Source organism: Bombina bombina, chromosome 2, assembly GCF_027579735.1.
Source record: "Bombina bombina isolate aBomBom1 chromosome 2, aBomBom1.pri, whole genome shotgun sequence".
In the NCBI taxonomy this organism is placed as follows: Eukaryota; Metazoa; Chordata; class Amphibia; order Anura; family Bombinatoridae; genus Bombina; species Bombina bombina.
The window spans coordinates 397,905,199-397,925,278 of record NC_069500.1 but is presented as its reverse complement, the minus strand read 5'-3'; the positions used below and the strand labels follow the sequence as shown (position 1 = coordinate 397,925,278).

At 40.6% G+C, this 20,080-nt stretch overlaps 1 protein-coding gene across 1 annotated transcript in view; it reads right to left on the bottom strand.

Moving 5' to 3' along the window:
* The window catches only part of ULK1 (unc-51 like autophagy activating kinase 1), a 152,023-nt gene that overhangs the window by 52,591 nt on the left and 79,352 nt on the right, over nt 1-20,080 (bottom strand). Inside the window, exons 9-10 of the mRNA XM_053701867.1 lie at nt 8,757-8,815; nt 7,027-7,109 (exon numbers count right to left, since the gene is read on the bottom strand). Coding sequence (XP_053557842.1) covers nt 7,027-7,109; nt 8,757-8,815 — 142 coding nt within the window. The remainder of the gene's footprint in view (nt 1-7,026; nt 7,110-8,756; nt 8,816-20,080) is intronic.

Sequence of the window (20,080 nt, the reverse complement as noted above, 5' to 3'; positions counted from 1 at the left end):
CGACGCCCTCTCCTGATTGATCCTGGCTACCAGCCTGGGGATGAGAGGGAACGGCGGGAACACATAAGCTAGTTTGAAGGTCCAAGGTGCTACTAGTGCATCCACTAGAGCCGCCTTGGGATCCCTGGATCTGGACCCGTAGCAAGGAACCTTGAAGTTCTGACGAGAGGCCATCAGATCCATGTCTGGAATGCCCCACAGCTGAGTGACTTGGGCAAAGATTTCCGGATGGAGTTCCCACTCCCCCGGATGCAATGTCTGACGACTCAGAAAATCCGCTTCCCAATTTTCCACTCCTGGGATGTGGATAGCGGACAGGTGGCAGGAGTGAGACTCCGCCCATAGAATGATTTTGGTCACTTCTTCCATCGCTAGGGAACTCCTTGTTCCCCCCTGATGGTTGATGTACGCAACAGTTGTCATGTTGTCTGATTGAAACCGTATGAACTTGGCCCTCGCTAGCTGAGGCCAAGCCTTGAGAGCATTGAATATCGCTCTCAGTTCCAGAATATTTATCGGTAGAAGAGATTCTTCCCGAGACCAAAGACCCTGAGCTTTCAGGGATCCCCAGACCGCGCCCCAGCCCATCAGGCTGGCGTCGGTCGTGACAATGACCCACTCTGGTCTGCGGAATGTCATCCCTTGTGACAGGTTGTCCAGGGACAGCCACCAACGGAGTGAGTCTCTGGTCCTCTGATTTACTTGTATCTTCGGAGACAAGTCTGTATAATCCCCATTCCACTGACTGAGCATGCACAGTTGTAATGGTCTTAGATGAATGCGCGCAAAAGGAACTATGTCCATAGCCGCTACCATCAACCCGATCACTTCCATGCACTGAGCTATGGAAGGAAGAGGAACGGAATGAAGTATCCGACAAGAGTCTAGAAGCTTTGATTTTCTGGCCTCTGTCAGAAATATCCTCATTTCTAAGGAGTCTATTATTGTTCCCAAGAAGGGAACCCTTGTTGACGGAGATAGAGAACTCTTTTCCACGTTCACTTTCCATCCGTGAGATCTGAGAAAGGCCAGGACGATGTCCGTGTGAGCCTTTGCTTGAGGAAGGGACGACGCTTGAATCAGAATGTCGTCCAAGTAAGGTACTACAGCAATGCCCCTTGGTCTTAGCACAGCTAGAAGGGACCCTAGTACCTTTGTGAAAATCCTTGGAGCAGTGGCTAATCCGAAAGGAAGCGCCACGAACTGGTAATGCTTGTCCAGGAATGCGAACCTTAGGAACCGATGATGTTCCTTGTGGATAGGAATATGTAGATACGCATCCTTTAAATCCACCGTGGTCATGAATTGACCTTCCTGGATGGAAGGAATAATAGTTCGAATGGTTTCCATCTTGAACGATGGAACCTTGAGAAACTTGTTTAAGATCTTGAGATCTAAGATTGGTCTGAACGTTCCCTCTTTTTTGGGAACTATGAACAGATTGGAGTAGAACCCCATCCCTTGTTCTCTTAATGGAACAGGATGAATCACTCCCATTTTTAACAGGTCTTCTACACAATGTAAGAATGCCTGTCTTTTTACGTGGTCTGAAGACAACTGAGACCTGTGGAACCTCCCCCTTGGGGGAAGTCCCTTGAATTCCAGAAGATAACCTTGGGAGACTATTTCTAGCGCCCAAGGATCCAGAACATCTCTTGCCCAAGCCTGAGCGAAGAGAGAGAGTCTGCCCCCCACCAGATCCGGTCCCGGATCGGGGGCCAACATTTCATGCAGTCTTGGTAGCAGTGGCAGGTTTCTTGGCCTGCTTTCCCTTGTTCCAGCCTTGCATTGGTCTCCAAGCTGGCTTGGCTTGAGAAGAATTACCCTCTTGCTTAGAGGACGTAGCACCTCGGGCTGGTCCGTTTCTACGAAAGGGACGAAAATTAGGTTTATTTTTTGCCTTGAAAGGCCGATCCTGAGGAAGGGCGTGGCCCTTACCCCCAGTGATATCAGAGATAATCTCTTTCAAGTCAGGGCCAAACAGCGTTTTCCCCTTGAAAGGAATGTTAAGTAGCTTGTTCTTGGAAGACGCATCAGCCGACCAAGATTTCAACCAAAGCGCTCTGCGCGCCACAATAGCAAACCCAGAATTCTTAGCCGCTAACCTAGCCAATTGCAAAGTGGCGTCTAGGGTGAAAGAATTAGCCAATTTGAGAGCATTGATTCTGTCCATAATCTCCTCATAAGGAGGAGAATCACTATCGACCGCCTTTATCAGCTCATCGAACCAGAAACATGCGGCTGTAGCGACAGGGACAATGCATGCAATTGGTTGTAGAAGGTAACCCTGCTGAACAAACATCTTTTTAAGCAAACCTTCTAATTTTTTATCCATAGGATCTTTGAAAGCACAACTATCCTCTATGGGTATAGTGGTGCGTTTGTTTAAAGTGGAAACCGCTCCCTCGACCTTGGGGACTGTCTGCCATAAGTCCTTTCTGGGGTCGACCAAAGGAAACAATTTTTTAAATATGGGGGGAGGGACGAAAGGAATACCGGGCCTTTCCCATTCTTTATTAACAATGTCCGCCACCCGCTTGGGTATAGGAAAAGCTTCTGGGAGCCCCGGCACCTCTAGGAACTTGTCCATTTTACATAGCTTCTCTGGGATGACCAACTTGTCACAATCATCCAGAGTGGATAATACCTCCTTAAGCAGAATGCGGAGATGTTCCAACTTAAATTTAAATGTAATCACATCAGGTTCAGCCTGTTGAGAAATGTTCCCTGAATCAGTAATTTCTCCCTCAGACAAAACCTCCCTGGCCCCATCAGACTGGGTTAGGGGCCCTTCAGAGATATTAGTATCAGCGTTGCCATGCTCTTCAGTCTCTAAAACAGAGCAGCCGCGCTTACGCTGACAAGTGTTCATTTGGGCTAAAATGTTTTTGACAGAATTATCCATTACAGCCGTTAATTGTTGCATAGTAAGGAGTATTGGCGCGCTAGATGTACTAGGGGCCTCCTGAGTGGGCAAGACTCGTGTAGACGAAGGAGGGAATGATGCAGTACCATGCTTACTCCCCTCACTTGAGGAATCATCTTGGGCATCATTGTCATTATCACATAAATCACATTTATTTAAATGAATAGGAATTCTGGCTTCCCCACATTCAGAACACAGTCTATCTGGTAGTTCAGACATGTTAAACAGGCATAAACTTGATAACAAAGTACAAAAAACGTTTTAAAATAAAACCGTTACTGTCACTTTAAATTTTAAACTGAACACACTTTATTACTGCAATTGCGAAAAAACATGAAGGAATTGTACAAAATTCACCAAATTTTCACCACAGTGTCTTAAAGCCTTAAAAGTATTGCACACCAAATTTGGAAGCTTTAACCCTTAAAATAACGGAACCGGAGCCGTTATAAACGTTAACCCCTTTACAGTCCCTGGTATCTGCTTTGCTGAGACCCAACCAAGCCCAAAGGGGAATACGATACCAAATGACGCCTTCAGAAAGTCTTTTCTAAGTATCAGAGCTCCACACACATGCGACTGCATGCCATGCCTCTCAAAAACAAGTGCGCCACACCGGCGCGAAAATGAGGCTCTGCTTATGCATTGGGAAAGCCCCTAAGGAATAAGGTGTCTAAAACAGTGCCTGCCGATATTCTTATATCAAAATACCCAGATAAAATGATTCCTCAAGGCTAAATATGTGTTAATAATGAATCGATTTAGCCCAGAAAAGTCTACAGTCTTAATAAGCCCTTGTGAAGCCCTTATTTATGATCGTAATAAACATGGCTTACCGGATCCCATAGGGAAAATGACAGCTTCCAGCATTACATCGTCTTGTTAGAATGTGTCATACCTCAAGCAGCAAGAGACTGCATACTGTTCCCCCAACTGAAGTTAGTAGCTCTCAACAGTCCTGTGTGGAACAGCCATGGATTTTAGTTACGGTTGCTAAAATCATTTTCCTCATACAAACAGAAATCTTCATCTCTTTTCTGTTTCTGAGTAAATAGTACATACCAGCACTATTTCAAAATAACAAACTCTTGATTGAATAATAAAAACTACAGTTAAACACTAAAAAACTCTAAGCCATCTCCGTGGAGATGTTGCCTGTACAACGGCAAAGAGAATGACTGGGGTAGGCGGAGCCTAGGAGGGATCATGTGACCAGCTTTGCTGGGCTCTTTGCCATTTCCTGTTGGGGAGGAGAATATCCCACAAGTAAGGATGACGCCGTGGACCGGACACACCTATGTTGGAGAAAGGTAGGATAGCAGTTTAATATCATTGATAGTGACTGGACTGAGAGATCTTATCTATATAAGAATTCAAGTGCAAGTCTAACTCTAAAGGCACCAAAACTATGTATAAGATTAATAGACACCCGCTGGGTGAACCTGAGGGACAGGTCTATAGATGGACAAGATGTTTTAAAAGACATAATGTTGACACTCAATGAATTTCATTAAAACTACATTCTAGTTATTTACAAATGAGTGGGGACTGCCTTCTCCCAGACCAATAAAAACCATACGAGTATATCAGACTATAAAGTCATCATTGTTATATGCATATCTGAATGGTATAGTGACACAGTCCTTTTGTGTGGGTTTGAGGGTATAAGCCATAATAAAGTTACCCAATCCCTGTTAGAGTGTCCTTATGCTCATAACTGATATAACAGGAATGATGGTTTGAGTATTGGAGGAGAGGGTGGCATCAGGTACATTCTCCTAATTGCATCTGGCTCACTGAGGATGGGTAGGTATATGTACTCGTAGTCACATCTGTCCAAGCCAGCAAGAGCACCTCAAAAAGTTTAAGGTCACCGGATCTCAGTACAATTTCTCCTTTTGTGTTGGGTGGCCAGCCGCATCCACCCATGCTGGCTGCCGATTCTTCTCAGGTGCTCTCCCGAGCCCGGGAGCTGTAAATGGGGCTGTAACTTTAGGAGTCCCATGCCTCTGATAGCATTGATTAGCTTCCTGAGTGCTTCATGTGTAAATCCTCTTGTGGTGGTAAACTGCGCTGGACATTCTCGACCACGCTGGAGATAGGCCGTAAATAGCTGTGCTGCGTTTTATATTCTATCACTTGAGTTCTATCTCCTCCTTTGTCTTTCTCAGCTGTTTCTTTGGTTATAGTACTCCGGTTACCAATCTGAAGTGTGAGTGCACGGAGACTATGCCATTCAGCAGACCACACGTGCAACAGCCTTTCGTAGTGCTCATTGAGCAGGTGGGTCACAGCTCCGAGTAGCAAGTTGGCGTTAGACTTCATTTGGTCTGATTGACTTTTCTTGTCTGTAGGTCTGATAGTATCACCCCTTCTTAGAGATTTTTGGGGCAGCGTTAAATATCTGCCTAGTAACCCAGCTTCCTGGGGGGGTTATAATGCGACAGCCCTGGTCACGCAGATGATCGGCCTTGTAAGTAATGGCGATCCCTTTGCGACTCAGCTAAAGAGCATAGGCGGTCAGCAATCTTGATACGGATCTGATCTTCAATCCTCTTCAGGCTATTATCAAGCATAAATGTACTTTATTTTTGAAGAATATCTGTAGTTAGTGTCTATTAAAAGCGATTAAAGTTAAGAGCTCCTCTCAGATGCGTCCTGCCGCTTCAGCTATAGGCTTCGCCCCCCCATTTATCTGCCTTTTTTGTGGATCAATGTGATTTGTGTACTTTTACAAAACATGTGAAACTCCCATTGTTACTGTTTATCTAAGACACTACAAGGACTCCAGTAATATAATTGAATGACAAAAAAATAATAAAAAATGAATATGCTGTAAACTAAAAGTGCATATATTATAAAAAAAGTACCTACAAAAAAAAAATAGAACTAGAAGAATGTTTCCAATACATTTTGTTAGTAAAAATGTTTCTTTTAATCGTTATCAGCCCTTGAAACCTAACCTGCTACAGATACAGTAGAGAGTCACGTGTATAAAGTTTCCCCAGCAATTTCCAGGACACTTTTTGAGGTGATGCGGCCTGGGGACATAGCAATCCATTTGATTTACTGGCTCCATACACAGTCAATTGTGCGGTCTATGTCCCCTGTATTGCAGGTTTTTAATATTTTCTTCATATGTTGCTCTTTCTCCCCGAGCAATAGACACACATGGTGCATCTGTATTCTATGATCTATATCCTCTTATACCCCAGCACTGTAGATATTTGGTATAGCCCGTGCCAGGTGATCTCTCTGTCACTAGAACTGCAAGCACTGCATGTGGCTGCACATGATGAGCTCTCTCATTCTCCCCTAGCAGTGCAGACAATTAGTGCAGCTACACCCCCCCCTCCTCCTCTCTCTCTCTACCAAGACATTTGGAGGATAACCCAGAACACAAGACATACCGCTAAAGTAAGGAACTTTCCAGGTGAAAGTAGGTGGCAAACGTGTATTTGCTCTCCCCTAGACACACTCATGAAAGCTTCTTGTGAAAGCCAGTAATGTGCTGCATGATCTAACACATGTGGGCCCACAACCTACTGGTGTACAGCAGCGGTTTGTGCACATGCTTAAGGGATAGCATTCAAGGACTGATTACTTTCAAAGAAGCATTTTTTCCCAATAGAAACATAAATAACACCACTTCTTAGGTCACAAGTTCTAAAAAAAGCAAAACATCAGACAGACAGTAAGGTGATAAAAGGGATAAGGAAATCTCCTTCATTTTCCTAACCCCACCCAGAATTTATCATAAAGGGCAGGGACAGGAATTTTAAAAGTTGAAGCAGCATATTGCTGATCCCTCAATAATTTCAGAGAAAATGTAGCAGTCACATGAAATTAAATCCCTCCCAAAGCAAATATTTAACAATTAAATACACACTGACTACAAGTGAGGAGAACAGTCTGTATGCTATGGGAACTGCACCCCCAGACGATACCACTTACATGGGTTAATTTACTGAACACCTGCTTTTAAAGGTTAACCCTATTGTATAGCACTGTAATGATTCCAACTGGTAACTCTTCTCGGTATTTATAAATTAACAATGATGGGAACAGTTAATAGGGTAAAAACTACAAGAAGCATTTACCAAAATCCATTCTATCCTTTTGGTTCCGCTGGAGAAGTCCTAAAAGTAGCTGCTTCAGATGACATGACGTCTCTCTCGGGATGCTGTAATGTCAATACAAACAACTAACATTAGCACAGATCTATGTAACAGCTAGCATGGTAGAGCACTTACAGAAACATAAGCGCAGAGTTACTGCAGTGATGATTTGGGAGACAGAAAAGCTACAGTAGGAAAAAGTGCTGAGCAGAAGATTCGAGAAGTCTGTGTGGGTGAAAAGCGAGAGGGGAGAGTGATTGCCAGGTTTAAATTTAACAGTTGCAGACTCCCTGGGTATTCTTCAACACTGCTAAACAAGAGTGTGTAATGTAGCAGATACAAGAAATCCTTATGGGAAAGGTGGTGTGGGATAAGAAGCAGGAATTGCTATGTATTAACACTCCTCCTACAACTGAACCTTGCTTTGTATCTTGTGTATTAAAGGGACATAATACTCATATGCTAAATCACTTAAAACTGATGCAGTATAACTGTAAAAAGCTGACAGGAAAATATCACCTGAGCATCTCTATGTAAAAAAGGAAGATATTTTACCTCACAATCTCCTCAGCTCAGCAGAGTAAGTTCTGTGTAAAAAGTTATACTCAGCTGCTCCCAGCTGCAAGTAAAAATAAAAAAAAAATGAAGAAATGAACAGCAGCCAATCAGCATCAGCAGTGCTGAGGTCATGAACTCTTACTGTGATCTCATGAGATTTCACTTAACTCTCATGAGATTTCATAGTAAGCTTCCTTTACCTGATTGGTGAAATAATATGAGAGTGCACGATGCTAGTCCCTTCAGATGTCCCAGGACAAACACACTAATATGCTGCTTAGAAATACTTTACAATGGGAGGTGGCTACTGAGGAACTTTTGAGGTAAAATATCTTTCTTTTTTACATAGAGATGTTCAGGAGATATTTTCTAATCAGCTTTTTACAGCTATGGTGCATCACTTTCAATTGTTTAAACATTTGGGTATTATGGCCCTTTAACTAGGCCGCTGGAAGCAAATACAAGAGAAAACAAGATACCTCAGCAAACAGCATGAATTGTGCATGATAGGATTTTATTATTATTATCATCATTAACATCATTATCATTGCTACTACACTGTATTATTCTGGTTAAAGTGACATTTTAATTTACAAATTGCATGCTCTGTTTTTATAAATCATGATAAACAAATTAGAGAGTCATTTTTTAATCAAAATGTCCCTTAAATTTATAATTGATTAAACTAAATAGTCACCCGAAGGTTATAATAATAAAATTTAAAAAAAAGATACAATTTACTTAGGATTTCTCTGTTTTAGGCTATTCTTAAAATAGCTTGAGGCAAAACATGAGTACTAAGCAAAACTAATTTTTTAAGAATGCAAATATAATTTATCCTTATTTCCCCCAAAGTACACTTTCTTCTAGCCCAAAAAAATAGTGCAGGCAAATTTCTGCCCTCATGCAGAGAGTCTCGCCATCAATAAAACAGTTTCCTCAAATAACCTGACCCATTTGCTACAGGGATTAAGGCATTTCTGTCTGTGCTTGGCACTTGGAGCTATGCAGTGTTAATTAAGGAATGCCAAAGAAGGTGCCAAATACTGGTGCCCATCTCACAGGCAATATGGGAGGTTAGTAAAGAAAGGACAGGTGTAAACAGAGAGAGCGAGTCAACGGAAAAAAGGCAGTAATGCTGGAAGAATGATTACTTGGGTGTGAGGTTCTTGTTTTTCTCATAGAAGAGACGAAGGTCCTGAGGGCTGCTGGCCTGGAAGGAGAAGAAAGCTTTAACCACAGATGAACTGGATGCCTGGGATCCCTCCCAATGCCTGATTAGCAGATTTACCTTACATACATTTGATCAGTTCTTGCCTATACATAACAATCTTGTTTATTTAACACTTGGGAACGGAGTACACAAAAGGGAAAATGATTTCACATACAGTATGTACCATTTTAAATAATAAAACAACCTCAGTACTCAGATCGAATGTTAATCAGATTAAACAGCAGCATATTTCCACAGTTCAGAGGTCTTAAAATATTGTGAAAATAGTAACACAAAGTATGAACATACAATATATGACAACATAGTTTGTATAATATTTTTTGTCTGTACTTTTTGTAGATTCATATGTGCTAAAACTTCTATATAGATACATTGTACATATTAAACTGCTTATTATACAGAAGTTACAACTAAATAAAGTTGTATGAATTGCAGAGGAGTAAAAAAATAAAGGAGGCTATTTCCCATATTTAAAACAAAGAGGACTAGTAAGTTTTTTGTGTGGCCAAGAGACTGCTGAGCCTGGCTAATACACGTCTAAACTCAAGGAGCGAGACGATTTGTGGGATATCCCTATGTGAGAAAATCGAATAGCCTAATCCATTAACTGACTCGCTTGTGCAAAATGTGTTTATCCTTAAAGGAACATGGTAGTTCAAATGAATAGGTAAACAAAGCAGTTTTGCTGTACACATTTATTAGCAAAAACGCTTGTTGTAAAAGTTATTATTTTCATTAATAGGTGCTTGCAATGTAAGCAGGTGCAACATTTTGATACAGGTGCGTGGAGCATATTTACATACGCTCCTCATGCACCAGTGCAGAGTAGATACTAAACACTAAATCAGTGATGGCTTTTATTAGAATAATTTTGTAAATGTAAGTATATTTCAAAATGCTGCTCTCCAAAACTGAGAAGCATTAATGTGTATTTCAATTTTGACTACCACGTCGCTTTAATATTTTGTGTCTCCAGCCCTCAAGGATAAAAGCTGAGAGTTTATTAACAATTTCCCAGGTATTATAGAAAAATGTATGGTCTGAAAGGACATGCTACAACAAAACACACAAACGTAATAAACAGCAGAAATGCTGCTTGGCTGGCAAGGAGAATAAAGTCTTAGTGAGGCTACTATTTAATTCTTCACATACTGCAAGCCCAAACAATAGAATACACAGGGCTTGGCTAACTCATGAGGCCTTCTGCCTTTACACTTTGGACCAATTATCTGGGTGTGTTTGAGGGAGGAAACGAACAAAAATGTAATGGAAACAAATATATTAGTAAATCATTATGTCTCACACAAAAAAAAAAAAGTCTCACTATAAAATGGAGGGGTTACAGAGTTTAGCTGAGAAACAAGTTTCCAGGAAACATGTGGGGCCCATTTAAAGGTTTTAAATGCCTGTTCCTCGAATACAGAGCTAGAAAAAAATATCTTGATCAACTTTTGCTGGCACTTTAAAGAGAGACCTTTCTTAGCACAGAGAAGACAGTAAAACTTGCATCAGAACTAATCATATATATTTATATGAGACATTGGTTCTCTGAAAGCTAAATATAAAAAAGCCCAAAAAACTCTATAGTAAACACAGAACAAGGAGACCCTGTGACAATAATGGGAACATGCATTTTTTAATCCATAAAAAGTGACTAGAACCTTAACAAAATATATACAAACCACATCAAAACAATTTTCAGATGAATGTAAGTCCTTTATAATCTAGAGTGGATGGAGACAGCGTTAACCTAAAAGACACAGTGTATACAGACTCACACACGCTAATGTGTTGCTGCTTGCCTGTACACATATACCCTAAGTGATTTGTTGTCATGTTTCTTTTGTAATCTGTTAATAAAGACTTTGTAACCAGCCCCGGAGACTACAGTGTAGCCTGCATTACCGTGGGTTTCTCTTATAAAGCACAATACTTAGAGCTATTGAAGCTCTGCAACTTGAGTAGCATTGCTCAGCTGTATATCATCGAACTTCATAGTTTGGTGCTATGGTTTTCCTTTTCTCTTTTTGAGGAACCAACCTGAAGATTTCTGTAAAAAATATTGCAGTTATCCATCCACTCTAAATTAAAAAGTACTTGCATTCACCTGAAAATTGTTTTGATGTGGTTTTTATATATTGTGTTACGGTTCTAGTCACTGTTTATTTATTAATTTATATTATTGTTCGCTTGTGTTAAGAACCTAGCACTGTGATACATTTTGTTTTGCATAAAGATACTTGAAAGATCATCTATAAAGGAATCAAGGCATTGCACTGAACATAATAATATGGTTTCTGCAATAATTTCTGGGTTTATGGTGATCAGCAATTTGAATCATATATATATATATATATATATATATATATATATATATATATATATATATATATATATATATATATATATATATATATTTATAGGTCCAGGTAATGATGGTGAGATTCACTAAACAGGCCACATTACTTTATACTTGCACTTAAAGTGATAGGAAAGTCAAAATTAAACTTGCATGATTCAGATAGAGCTTGTCATTTTAAGACACTTTTAAATTCACTTCTATTTCCAAATGTGCTTTGTTCTCTTAGTATCCCTTATTAAAAAATGAATACGCACATATCATACACTAGTGGGAGCTGCTGCTAATTGGTGCCTGCACACATTTGTCTCTTGTGATTGGCTAAATAGATATTAAATTGGAAAGTTGTTTAAAATTGAATGTTCTATCTGAATCATAAAAGAAAATTTTGGGGTTTACTATTAAGGGGCATTATGTGTATTACATTTTTTTTTAAATAGGCCATCATTTAAAATCAAATGTTTCATGTTGTAAGCAAAGGTTAAGATACATTAGATTTATTCGGCTTTGCTGACACCCCACAGCTCTCTACTGCACAAACAGGACCAGTATTATGCGCCCCTCTGAGCAGGCGGACAGGAATCGCCGGAAATCAACCCAATCGAATACGATCGGGTTGATTGACACCTCCCTGCTGACGGCCGATTGGCCGCAAGTCAGCAGGGGGCGGCATTGCACCAGCAGCTCTTGTGAGCTGCTGGTGCAATGATAAATGTGGAGAGCGTATTGCTCTCCGCATTTAGCGAGGTCTTGCGGATCAGATCAGGTCCGCAGGACCTATGATAAATAGGGGCCATAGGCTTTAAACACTAATTGTGCATGCGCAGACAGAAAGGGGGCATGCTATTTTTCAGAGGGAAATGCACTCCTCAAAAATTCAGCATTTGTTAATGTGGAAATCAGGTAATAAGGTAATATTTTGGAATGATTGCATCACTTGTATTACTACTTCAAATTAACTGAACATACTGCTCGCCGGGGCTTGAACTGTCCTTTCAGCAATTCTGAGAACAGGAAGGGTGTTTGAGTGATTTGGAATGTGCCTGATGCAACAGGACTTCCAGCCAATCCTTTTACTCCCAGGGAAATAAGAGGTCACGCATGCTGGATTTTGTACAAAATAAAGGTTATTTTCTCTCTTGCAATGACTTCTAGAGCTGGTAATCCTTTGCCTCTTATGTGATCATCTGTATTCAGACTCTAAAACCTTTTCAAAAGTTGCTAATTTATCTCATCTTCTGTCAGTTTTATTTAGGACATCTTCAATTCCCACTGCTACTTTTAAATTAAACTCAAATAAAGATTTCCCTACTATTATTTCCACTTACAGTTTCCTGTTACTTTAATGATTTGTTGTTTTCCGGCAATCACCTATTTCTTTCTAGCAGTATGACTGTTTCCCTCTGCAAGCTTTGATATCATATAAGATACATTCATAAGAGTTTTATAAATAATCAGTTACATAACTAGAACACAAAGCACAAGTTATTTAAGACAATCATTTGAAGTTGTAATATGTGCGTGTGTGTCCTTTAGAGAGGAATTTCTAATGCTCACATGGGCTCATTTTAACTGCATCTGTGCTACCCAACCTCCAACTCTATAGAGACAGCTGTATAATTATTTAATATGTTGTTAACAGCAAAAATATAAAATACTGTTACTGGCGCCTTGCCAAAAGGGCGCAGAAGTGCAGAAATCTTTCATAGCCAACATCAAGAGGTCTGTTAGAAAACGCATCTCTGTATACACAGGTGTATCCAAGTGGGAGGAGCTTTAATCACAACAGCACTCTTCTGTGCATGCCATAAAACTGTTGGTTCTGTTAAGTACCCTAGCGAGGTTAACTGTTATTATAAGCAGGATACATCAGTGGGCCTTCTGTATTGCAGTCACCTCTGTATGAACTACATTTTTTATAAAACAGAGTTTAACCCTTAGCTATAACGCACTAAACTGCAGATGCCAGGGGTTAAAGGGACAGGAAACTCCCAAATTTTCTTTCATGATTTGAATAGAACATAGAATTTTTTTTTTTTTTTTTTTTTTTTTTTTTTTAAAAATCTTTTCTTTTATTGATTTTTCAAACAAACAAACAAAGAAAAAATAAAACAGGATAGACAGCATGACAAATTCAATAGTATACAGATACAGTATTTTTTCCAATATCTATGGCTTTCGGTTTAGACCCAGAGCATTATTTATAGTTGCATATCCACCTTAACTACAGTTATAGACCCTCTAAGGTTTCACAGGTTATCACTCAAGATTTTTAGCTAGGTGTTTGAACTTTAAGATTTGTTTATTGCTGCAAGGATCAACCTATAGTTTCTTCATCCATGCCACCCTAGCACATGTACCATACTCCTCACTTATTTATCTCAAGGAATGGCCTTGAGCAAAAATCAAAAGATCATATATTCACACCTCTCCTCTCCACCTCATTTTCCAAAGACCCTGTCCTCCCATTATATAAATATTGTTCCCATAAAAATATCATATCCTGATAAAAATTCAAACGGCCCAATCTAAGGTAATATAATCTTTCCAATATCAAAGTATTTTTAACTAGGTCAAGCCAATGAGTAACCGAGGGTGGGTGAGTTTTCTTCCATAACTTTGGGATAAGTCTTTTTGCGGCATTTAGTAAAATTTGATAGAGACATTTTCTAATTTTACAGGGGATATGTGGGCTGGCATTAAATAAAACTCCCTCAGGGGAAAGGGTCAAGTCAGTTCCAAGAATTTTACCTATCTGTGTTTGGACTTGAGTCCAGAATGGTTGTAGTTTATCACAACCCCACCAAATATGATGCATAGTGCCCTCTTGGTCACATCCTCTCCAGCACTTATTGCTGGCTTTTGTGAATATGTGTTTTAATTTGCTAGGGGTCAAATACCACCTGGTGAGTATTTTGATATTGGTTTCAAGTGCTGCCGCCGAATGCGCTGATCTAGCAGTTGCCTGAAACCATAAGTCCCATTGCTTGTGCGAGATTTCAATCCCTAATTCTCCCTCCCATCTTTTAGTGTAGTTTGGTTTGTTTGGGTAGTGTGATCTGAGGATATTTTTATACATAAGTGATATGACTTTCTTGGGGGTTTGTTGGGCGGAACAAAGGAGTTCAAATACAGTTCGGGCTCTGAATAAGTCCTGTTTATATTTGTGCATGGAAAGGTAATGACGTACCTGGTGATAGGCAAACCAAGATTGGAATTGGGTATAGCCTTGTGAGATCAACATATCTCTCTGTACTAGTTTCCCTCTTTCCACTAATGTGAACACGGGAAAATATTCTAGGAATTTTGAGGTTGTATTTACAGATTGTTTTATCCCTATGGGACCTTCCCGAAGTTCCCTATTAAGGTTAAGTGTTGTCAGTGGTGAATAAGTTGATGTGATAAGTTTGTGAGAGTTCCGTATTTTGGACCATGTTGACCATGTTTCTTTGATTATTGGATAATCTGCGATCTTCTCTAGGGGGGGTTTATTAGGGGCCCAACACATTACACCCAATTGGGGTACTCTCAATAATTGGGATTCTAATTGGATACATCTCTTATAGGATTCGGTCCCCTGTCTACACCACTCCACAATTCTGTTTAAGGTAATTGCCATTTTATAGAAGTGTAGATTCGGCGCCCCCAACCCACCCTCTTCCCTAAGCCTATATAATGTATTTTTTGCTAGCCGTGGGGGTCTGCGGCACCAGATATAGGTGTCCATTATAGATTGTAATTTACTAATATCTGTTGTAATCCCTGAAATTGGTAAGGCCTGCATGACATATAGGGCCTTTGGTAGCAAAGTCATCTTGGCAGCAGCTATTCTCCCCAGCCAAGAAATATTCTTTTTGGGGAGCCAAGAAGTTGTTAATTGCTGGAATTCCTCTAATAGGCGGCCATAGTTCAGTTTTCGAATGGTTTCTGTGTTATGGGAGAGAAAAATTCCTAGGTATTTTAACGCTTGGGTCTGAATTTTATATGGGAATGTCTGTTGAATCTGTGTTACCTCCCTGTCTGTAAGATTGATTGGATATAGTTCCGATTTATTGGTGTTTATAAGAAAATTTGATACAGCCCCAAAGGCCTGTAGGATGTTCTGTACATGTGGGAGGGAATGTATTGGATCGGTCAGGGTCATCAGGATATCATCAGCAAACATTGCTAATTTATATGTTTCTTCCTCAATGGTTATACCTTTTATGTGTGGATGCTCACGTAATTTGACAGCTAGTGGCTCTAGAGATAAGATAAAGAGAATGGGAGAAAGCGGGCATCCCTGCCTCGTGCCGTTCCGAATTTCAAAATGGTCAGAGAGGGCCCCATTGACCTTAATATGAGCAGAAGGGTTGGAGTATAATGCAAATATTTTTTGAATAAATGTTGAGGGGAAGCCAAATTTTTGAAGGGTAGATTGTAAAAAGGTCCAGTCTAGCCTATCAAACGCCTTTTCAGCATCTGTTGACAGGTATACTGCAGGGGTATTTGATTTTTTAACATATTCTAATAGATTCAGTACTTTACATATATTATCTTTGGCCTCTCTCTGTGGGACAAAACCAACTTGATCATAATGAATAAGATTGGGCAATATTGTATTAATTCTATTCGCAAGGATTTTGGCATAAATCTTAAGATCTACATTTAACAGAGAGATTGGCCTAAAATTAGCTGGGGTATCTGGCTTTTTTCCCGGTTTAGGGAGGACTGAAATATGGGCCTGTAACATAGTATCAGGGAAAACTTCGAGTTCCGAAATATGGTTAAATAGAGAGAGCAGATGCGGTACAAGTTGTGTTTTAAATAATTTATAGTATCGGTTACTGAAACCGTCAGGGCCTGGGGCCTTCTCCGGCTTCAACTCCTTTATGGCGTCTAGCACTTCCCTCTCAGATATTGGGGCATCTAATAACATTGCTTCACTTTCAGTAAGTTTGGGAAGGGTTACCTTGTCTAAATATTGTTCACATTTTAGTTGGTGCTGAGCAAGTTGTCTATTAGGGTATAAATTGTAGAGTCTATGATAGAAGTTTTTAAAGGAGTCTCCAATGGATTTTGTGTCTTCTATTGTGGTGTTCAGTGGCGTTTTGAGGGAATGGATATATGAGTTGGCACGTTGTGCTTTTAACGCCCTCGCCAGTAATTTCCCTGTCCTATTTCCTTCTCCATAGTATTTCTGTTTTATGTGTAATTGATATCTTTGGGATTCAATTTGTAAATGTTTATTCAATTCATCTCTTTTTTCTTGAAGAGTTTTAACTAAAGCTCCATCTGTAGGATGGAGCTTCAGGGCGAGATCAGCTTCCAGAACCTCTTGAGCTAGTTTAGTGTATTCTTTAAGAGATTGTTTTCGCTTAAAGGCTTTAAATTTAATAAATTCACCCCTAATGTAGGCTTTATGGGTCTCCCAAACCAATGCGGGTGTGACGTCTGCAGTGTTATTAAGGGTAAAATAAGTGTCTAGATGTTCAGCAAATGACTATCACTGTTTTGTCCGTCAGGAGAGAATTATCTAGTCGCCACAAAAAGGGCTTGATAGGGGCAGATGGCCATATCAGTTTGCACTCCACTAGGGAGTGGTCCGACCATACCGTATGCCTAATATTAACTGTTTTAATTAAAGATAGGGCCATATGATCAACTAGAATGTAGTCTAGCCTCGAATAGCTCTTTTGAGGGTTTGAAAAAAATGAGTAATCCCTAGTGTGGGGATGTGCGTATCTCCATGCGTCGTGAAGTGTCAATTTCCTAATATCCCTCCAAATGGAGCAGAGAGCTTTTTGATTATGTCGGGTGGCCGGGTTGGAACTATCTATATCTGGTACCAAGGGGACATTAAGATCTCCTGCCACTATCAAGGGGCCTTTGGTTAAATCTGCTATTCTATTAGTGACACGTGAGAAAAATAGGTCTTGTCTCATATTGGGGCAGTATAAATTTATAATGGTTATTGGTTTGCCAAATAATAGTCCCATTATACCTAAGTATCTGCCGTCTTTGTCTTTGTCTATAGATTGAAGCTGGAAAGGGATAGACTTATGTATCAATATGCTGACACCATTGACCTTTTTATATGAGTTAGTACTATGAAAATGTAATGGGTACTGAGTAGAGAGAAACCTAGGAATCCCCCCTGTCTTGAAGTGAGTCTCCTGTAATAGGAGTATTTTCCCTCCTCTCCTACATAGATCCCTAATGGCCATGCTTCTCTTATTGGGGCTGTTAAAACCTCTCACATTCTGAGTGAGGATTTGTATGGATTGTGTGTTAACTTGGGACGGCATATTTATTTGATACTCTCTTTAGAAATTTATTATGAGCCAGGTGTGTAAAACTCTGTGAGGGGTGGTCATGGACATAATGAGTAAGTTTCATACTAAGCTGTATCCAATAACAGTATGTCTGTAGAGAAATAAAACAATATATAAACATAGCAAACATAGCACAACTGGTGCAAACATGTAAAACATAGAACAGTATTTTTCTTGTAGGGGGAATACAGACCCCAGTCGGGCATCATATTTTCCTAAGACTTAGTGTATATAGTGCATCTCGTGTGGCAAGGCAGATGATACCATAGCCACCAATTCTTTACCAGAAGACAGAGAAACACAACTAAACAATTAAAAATAGCCTACAGGGACTCTCCAACATAGCTAACATTATTGCATAATAACTTAGAACCAATTTAGAACAATTAGCAGGGCAGGGCCTCCGCTGGTCAGGTTGTTACCTTATACCGCTCTTTCTCCCGCTGGCATCTTCTCCACTAACCAGCAGGTACCCCATCTCCCAGAACCACATGCAGAGTCCATCCCGCCCCAGCCCCCCCATCATAAAATTCCGGGGAAGGCCAGGACGGGCAGACTCCACAGCGCTGGGGCGCATCTAGGACCAACAATGTTCATCACTGTATGCAAGTTCAGTTATAATTGTCCCATGTGTGAGAAAAGTCACTTCCCCAATGTAGTCGTGGGACCAGAAGCTCGGGTTTCATTGTTGCCAGTCTTTGTTGTGGTTTTCTTCCATTCTGTTCTCTGTGGAAGTGGTGGAGCAGGTCTAGCTTCCCCTGTCGCTGTTTCAGTGGAATCAGTAAGTGGGGAGGGTGGTGTTATCTCTAAATCTTTACAGACCTTTGGAATGTCCTCAACAGAGTTGCAGATCAGTCGTCTTCCCCTCCAAGGTATTTGTAGGTTGAAAGGGTGACCCCATCTATATGGGATATTGCGTTGTCGCAGCTTGGCCGTAAAGTGTTTAAATTCTCTTCTTTTCTGTAGAGTTCTGGGTGTCAGATCCTCATATAGCTGAACGGGTTCAGATCTGTATTTGAGTGGATATTTCTGCCTCGCTTTCTTCATAATCTCTTCTTTAATTTGGTAGCTTGTGATTTTAACAATAACATCCCTTGGAGGCTGGTCTCCTAGGGGCTTTGATCGCAAAGCTCTATGAAAGCGATCTAAGGCTATAGTGGCTTCAGGGTCAACCCCAATGATGGAGGTAAAGAGGCCTTGTAAATAATCTTCCAATTCTGTTGCTGGTATAGTCTCTGGGATTCCCCTTATTCTAATGTTGCCTCGACGACTCCGATTTTCTAAATCGTCTATTTTATTTTCCATCTGGAATATGAGGTCATCCTGTGACGTAGCCTTGGAGCGGAGGAAAGTTATATTGGAGCTGGCGAGGTCCGAGTTGTCCTCCAGTTTCTCCACCCTTTGGCCCAAATCCGATAGATCTTTTTTGATCTCAGAAATCTCCTCTCTAATACACTGCTTCACTTGACAGATTAGGGCAGAGAAATCTTTTTTGGAGGGTAGTGAGTCTAAGAGGGCTTTTGGGACTGAGATGGCAGGAGCCAGACTTTCCCCCTCCGATTCAGATGAAGCAGAGGATACATCAGTCCTGGTGTCACGTGTGGCTGTCATTTTTTTAGTAGATGAATCTAGTTGTTTGAAAAAATTATTGACAGATGGATTCACAGATGTTTGCTTTTTGGCAGATCTTTCTGGCTTGTTTCCCTTTTTTGGAGACATGCTGAGCGCTATAATAAAAATTAAATATGTCCTGTATGTCAACAGATTCACCAATCCCAGATAGCTGGGAGAGGCAGTGTTAGTTGCTGTAAGATGTTCAGCAGAGAATACTTTTGGTGCGCCAGAGGAAAGTAACTTAGCTTCTGTAGTGAGCCTGTAGATGTGTTAATATGAGTGCTAGGACAGGAAGAAGTGTGGCATCACTTTAAAAGGCTATTATGTCTCCGGAGCTAATAGCAATCAAAATGAGCAGGGTGTCTATTAAACAGCCTTATTCCCCTTATCCATTCCATCACTGAATGCTATCCGGCCGTTTAGCTCTGTGCAGCGTGTCTCTCTGTCCAAGATGGCGGCTGCGTCCCTTTATGCTTCTGCCCCAGAACTCTGCTTTGGCTTATTATATCCCAAGTCACTAATATACAAGAGCGCAAGTCTCACCTGCATGAGGATGCTTGTTAGTGCGAAGGCATTTGATGGCATCGATGTAGCTGGACTTGAGGCGGTTACCTCCGCTATTCAGATGTAGGCCCCATAGCCCTCCCGTTGGTGCAGCACATGTCCGGCAAGCAGTGTGTCAGTATCGCTACCGGTTAGAGCCCAGATGGCATGGGCGCAGGTTGTGAGAAAAGGTCTATGCACATTTAGGCAACGTTACACGGCATATTGATCTGGCTATGCACATATTGAGCTTATTTTGCCCTGTAGGGAGACCGGAGCTCACACAAGTGCAGCCGTCTCCATTGAGCGCTGGCTCCGCCCCCCAGAACATAGAATTTTTAATAACTTTTCAATTCACTTCTATTATCAAGTTTGCTTCATTCCCTTGTTATCCTTTGCTGAAGAAACAGCATT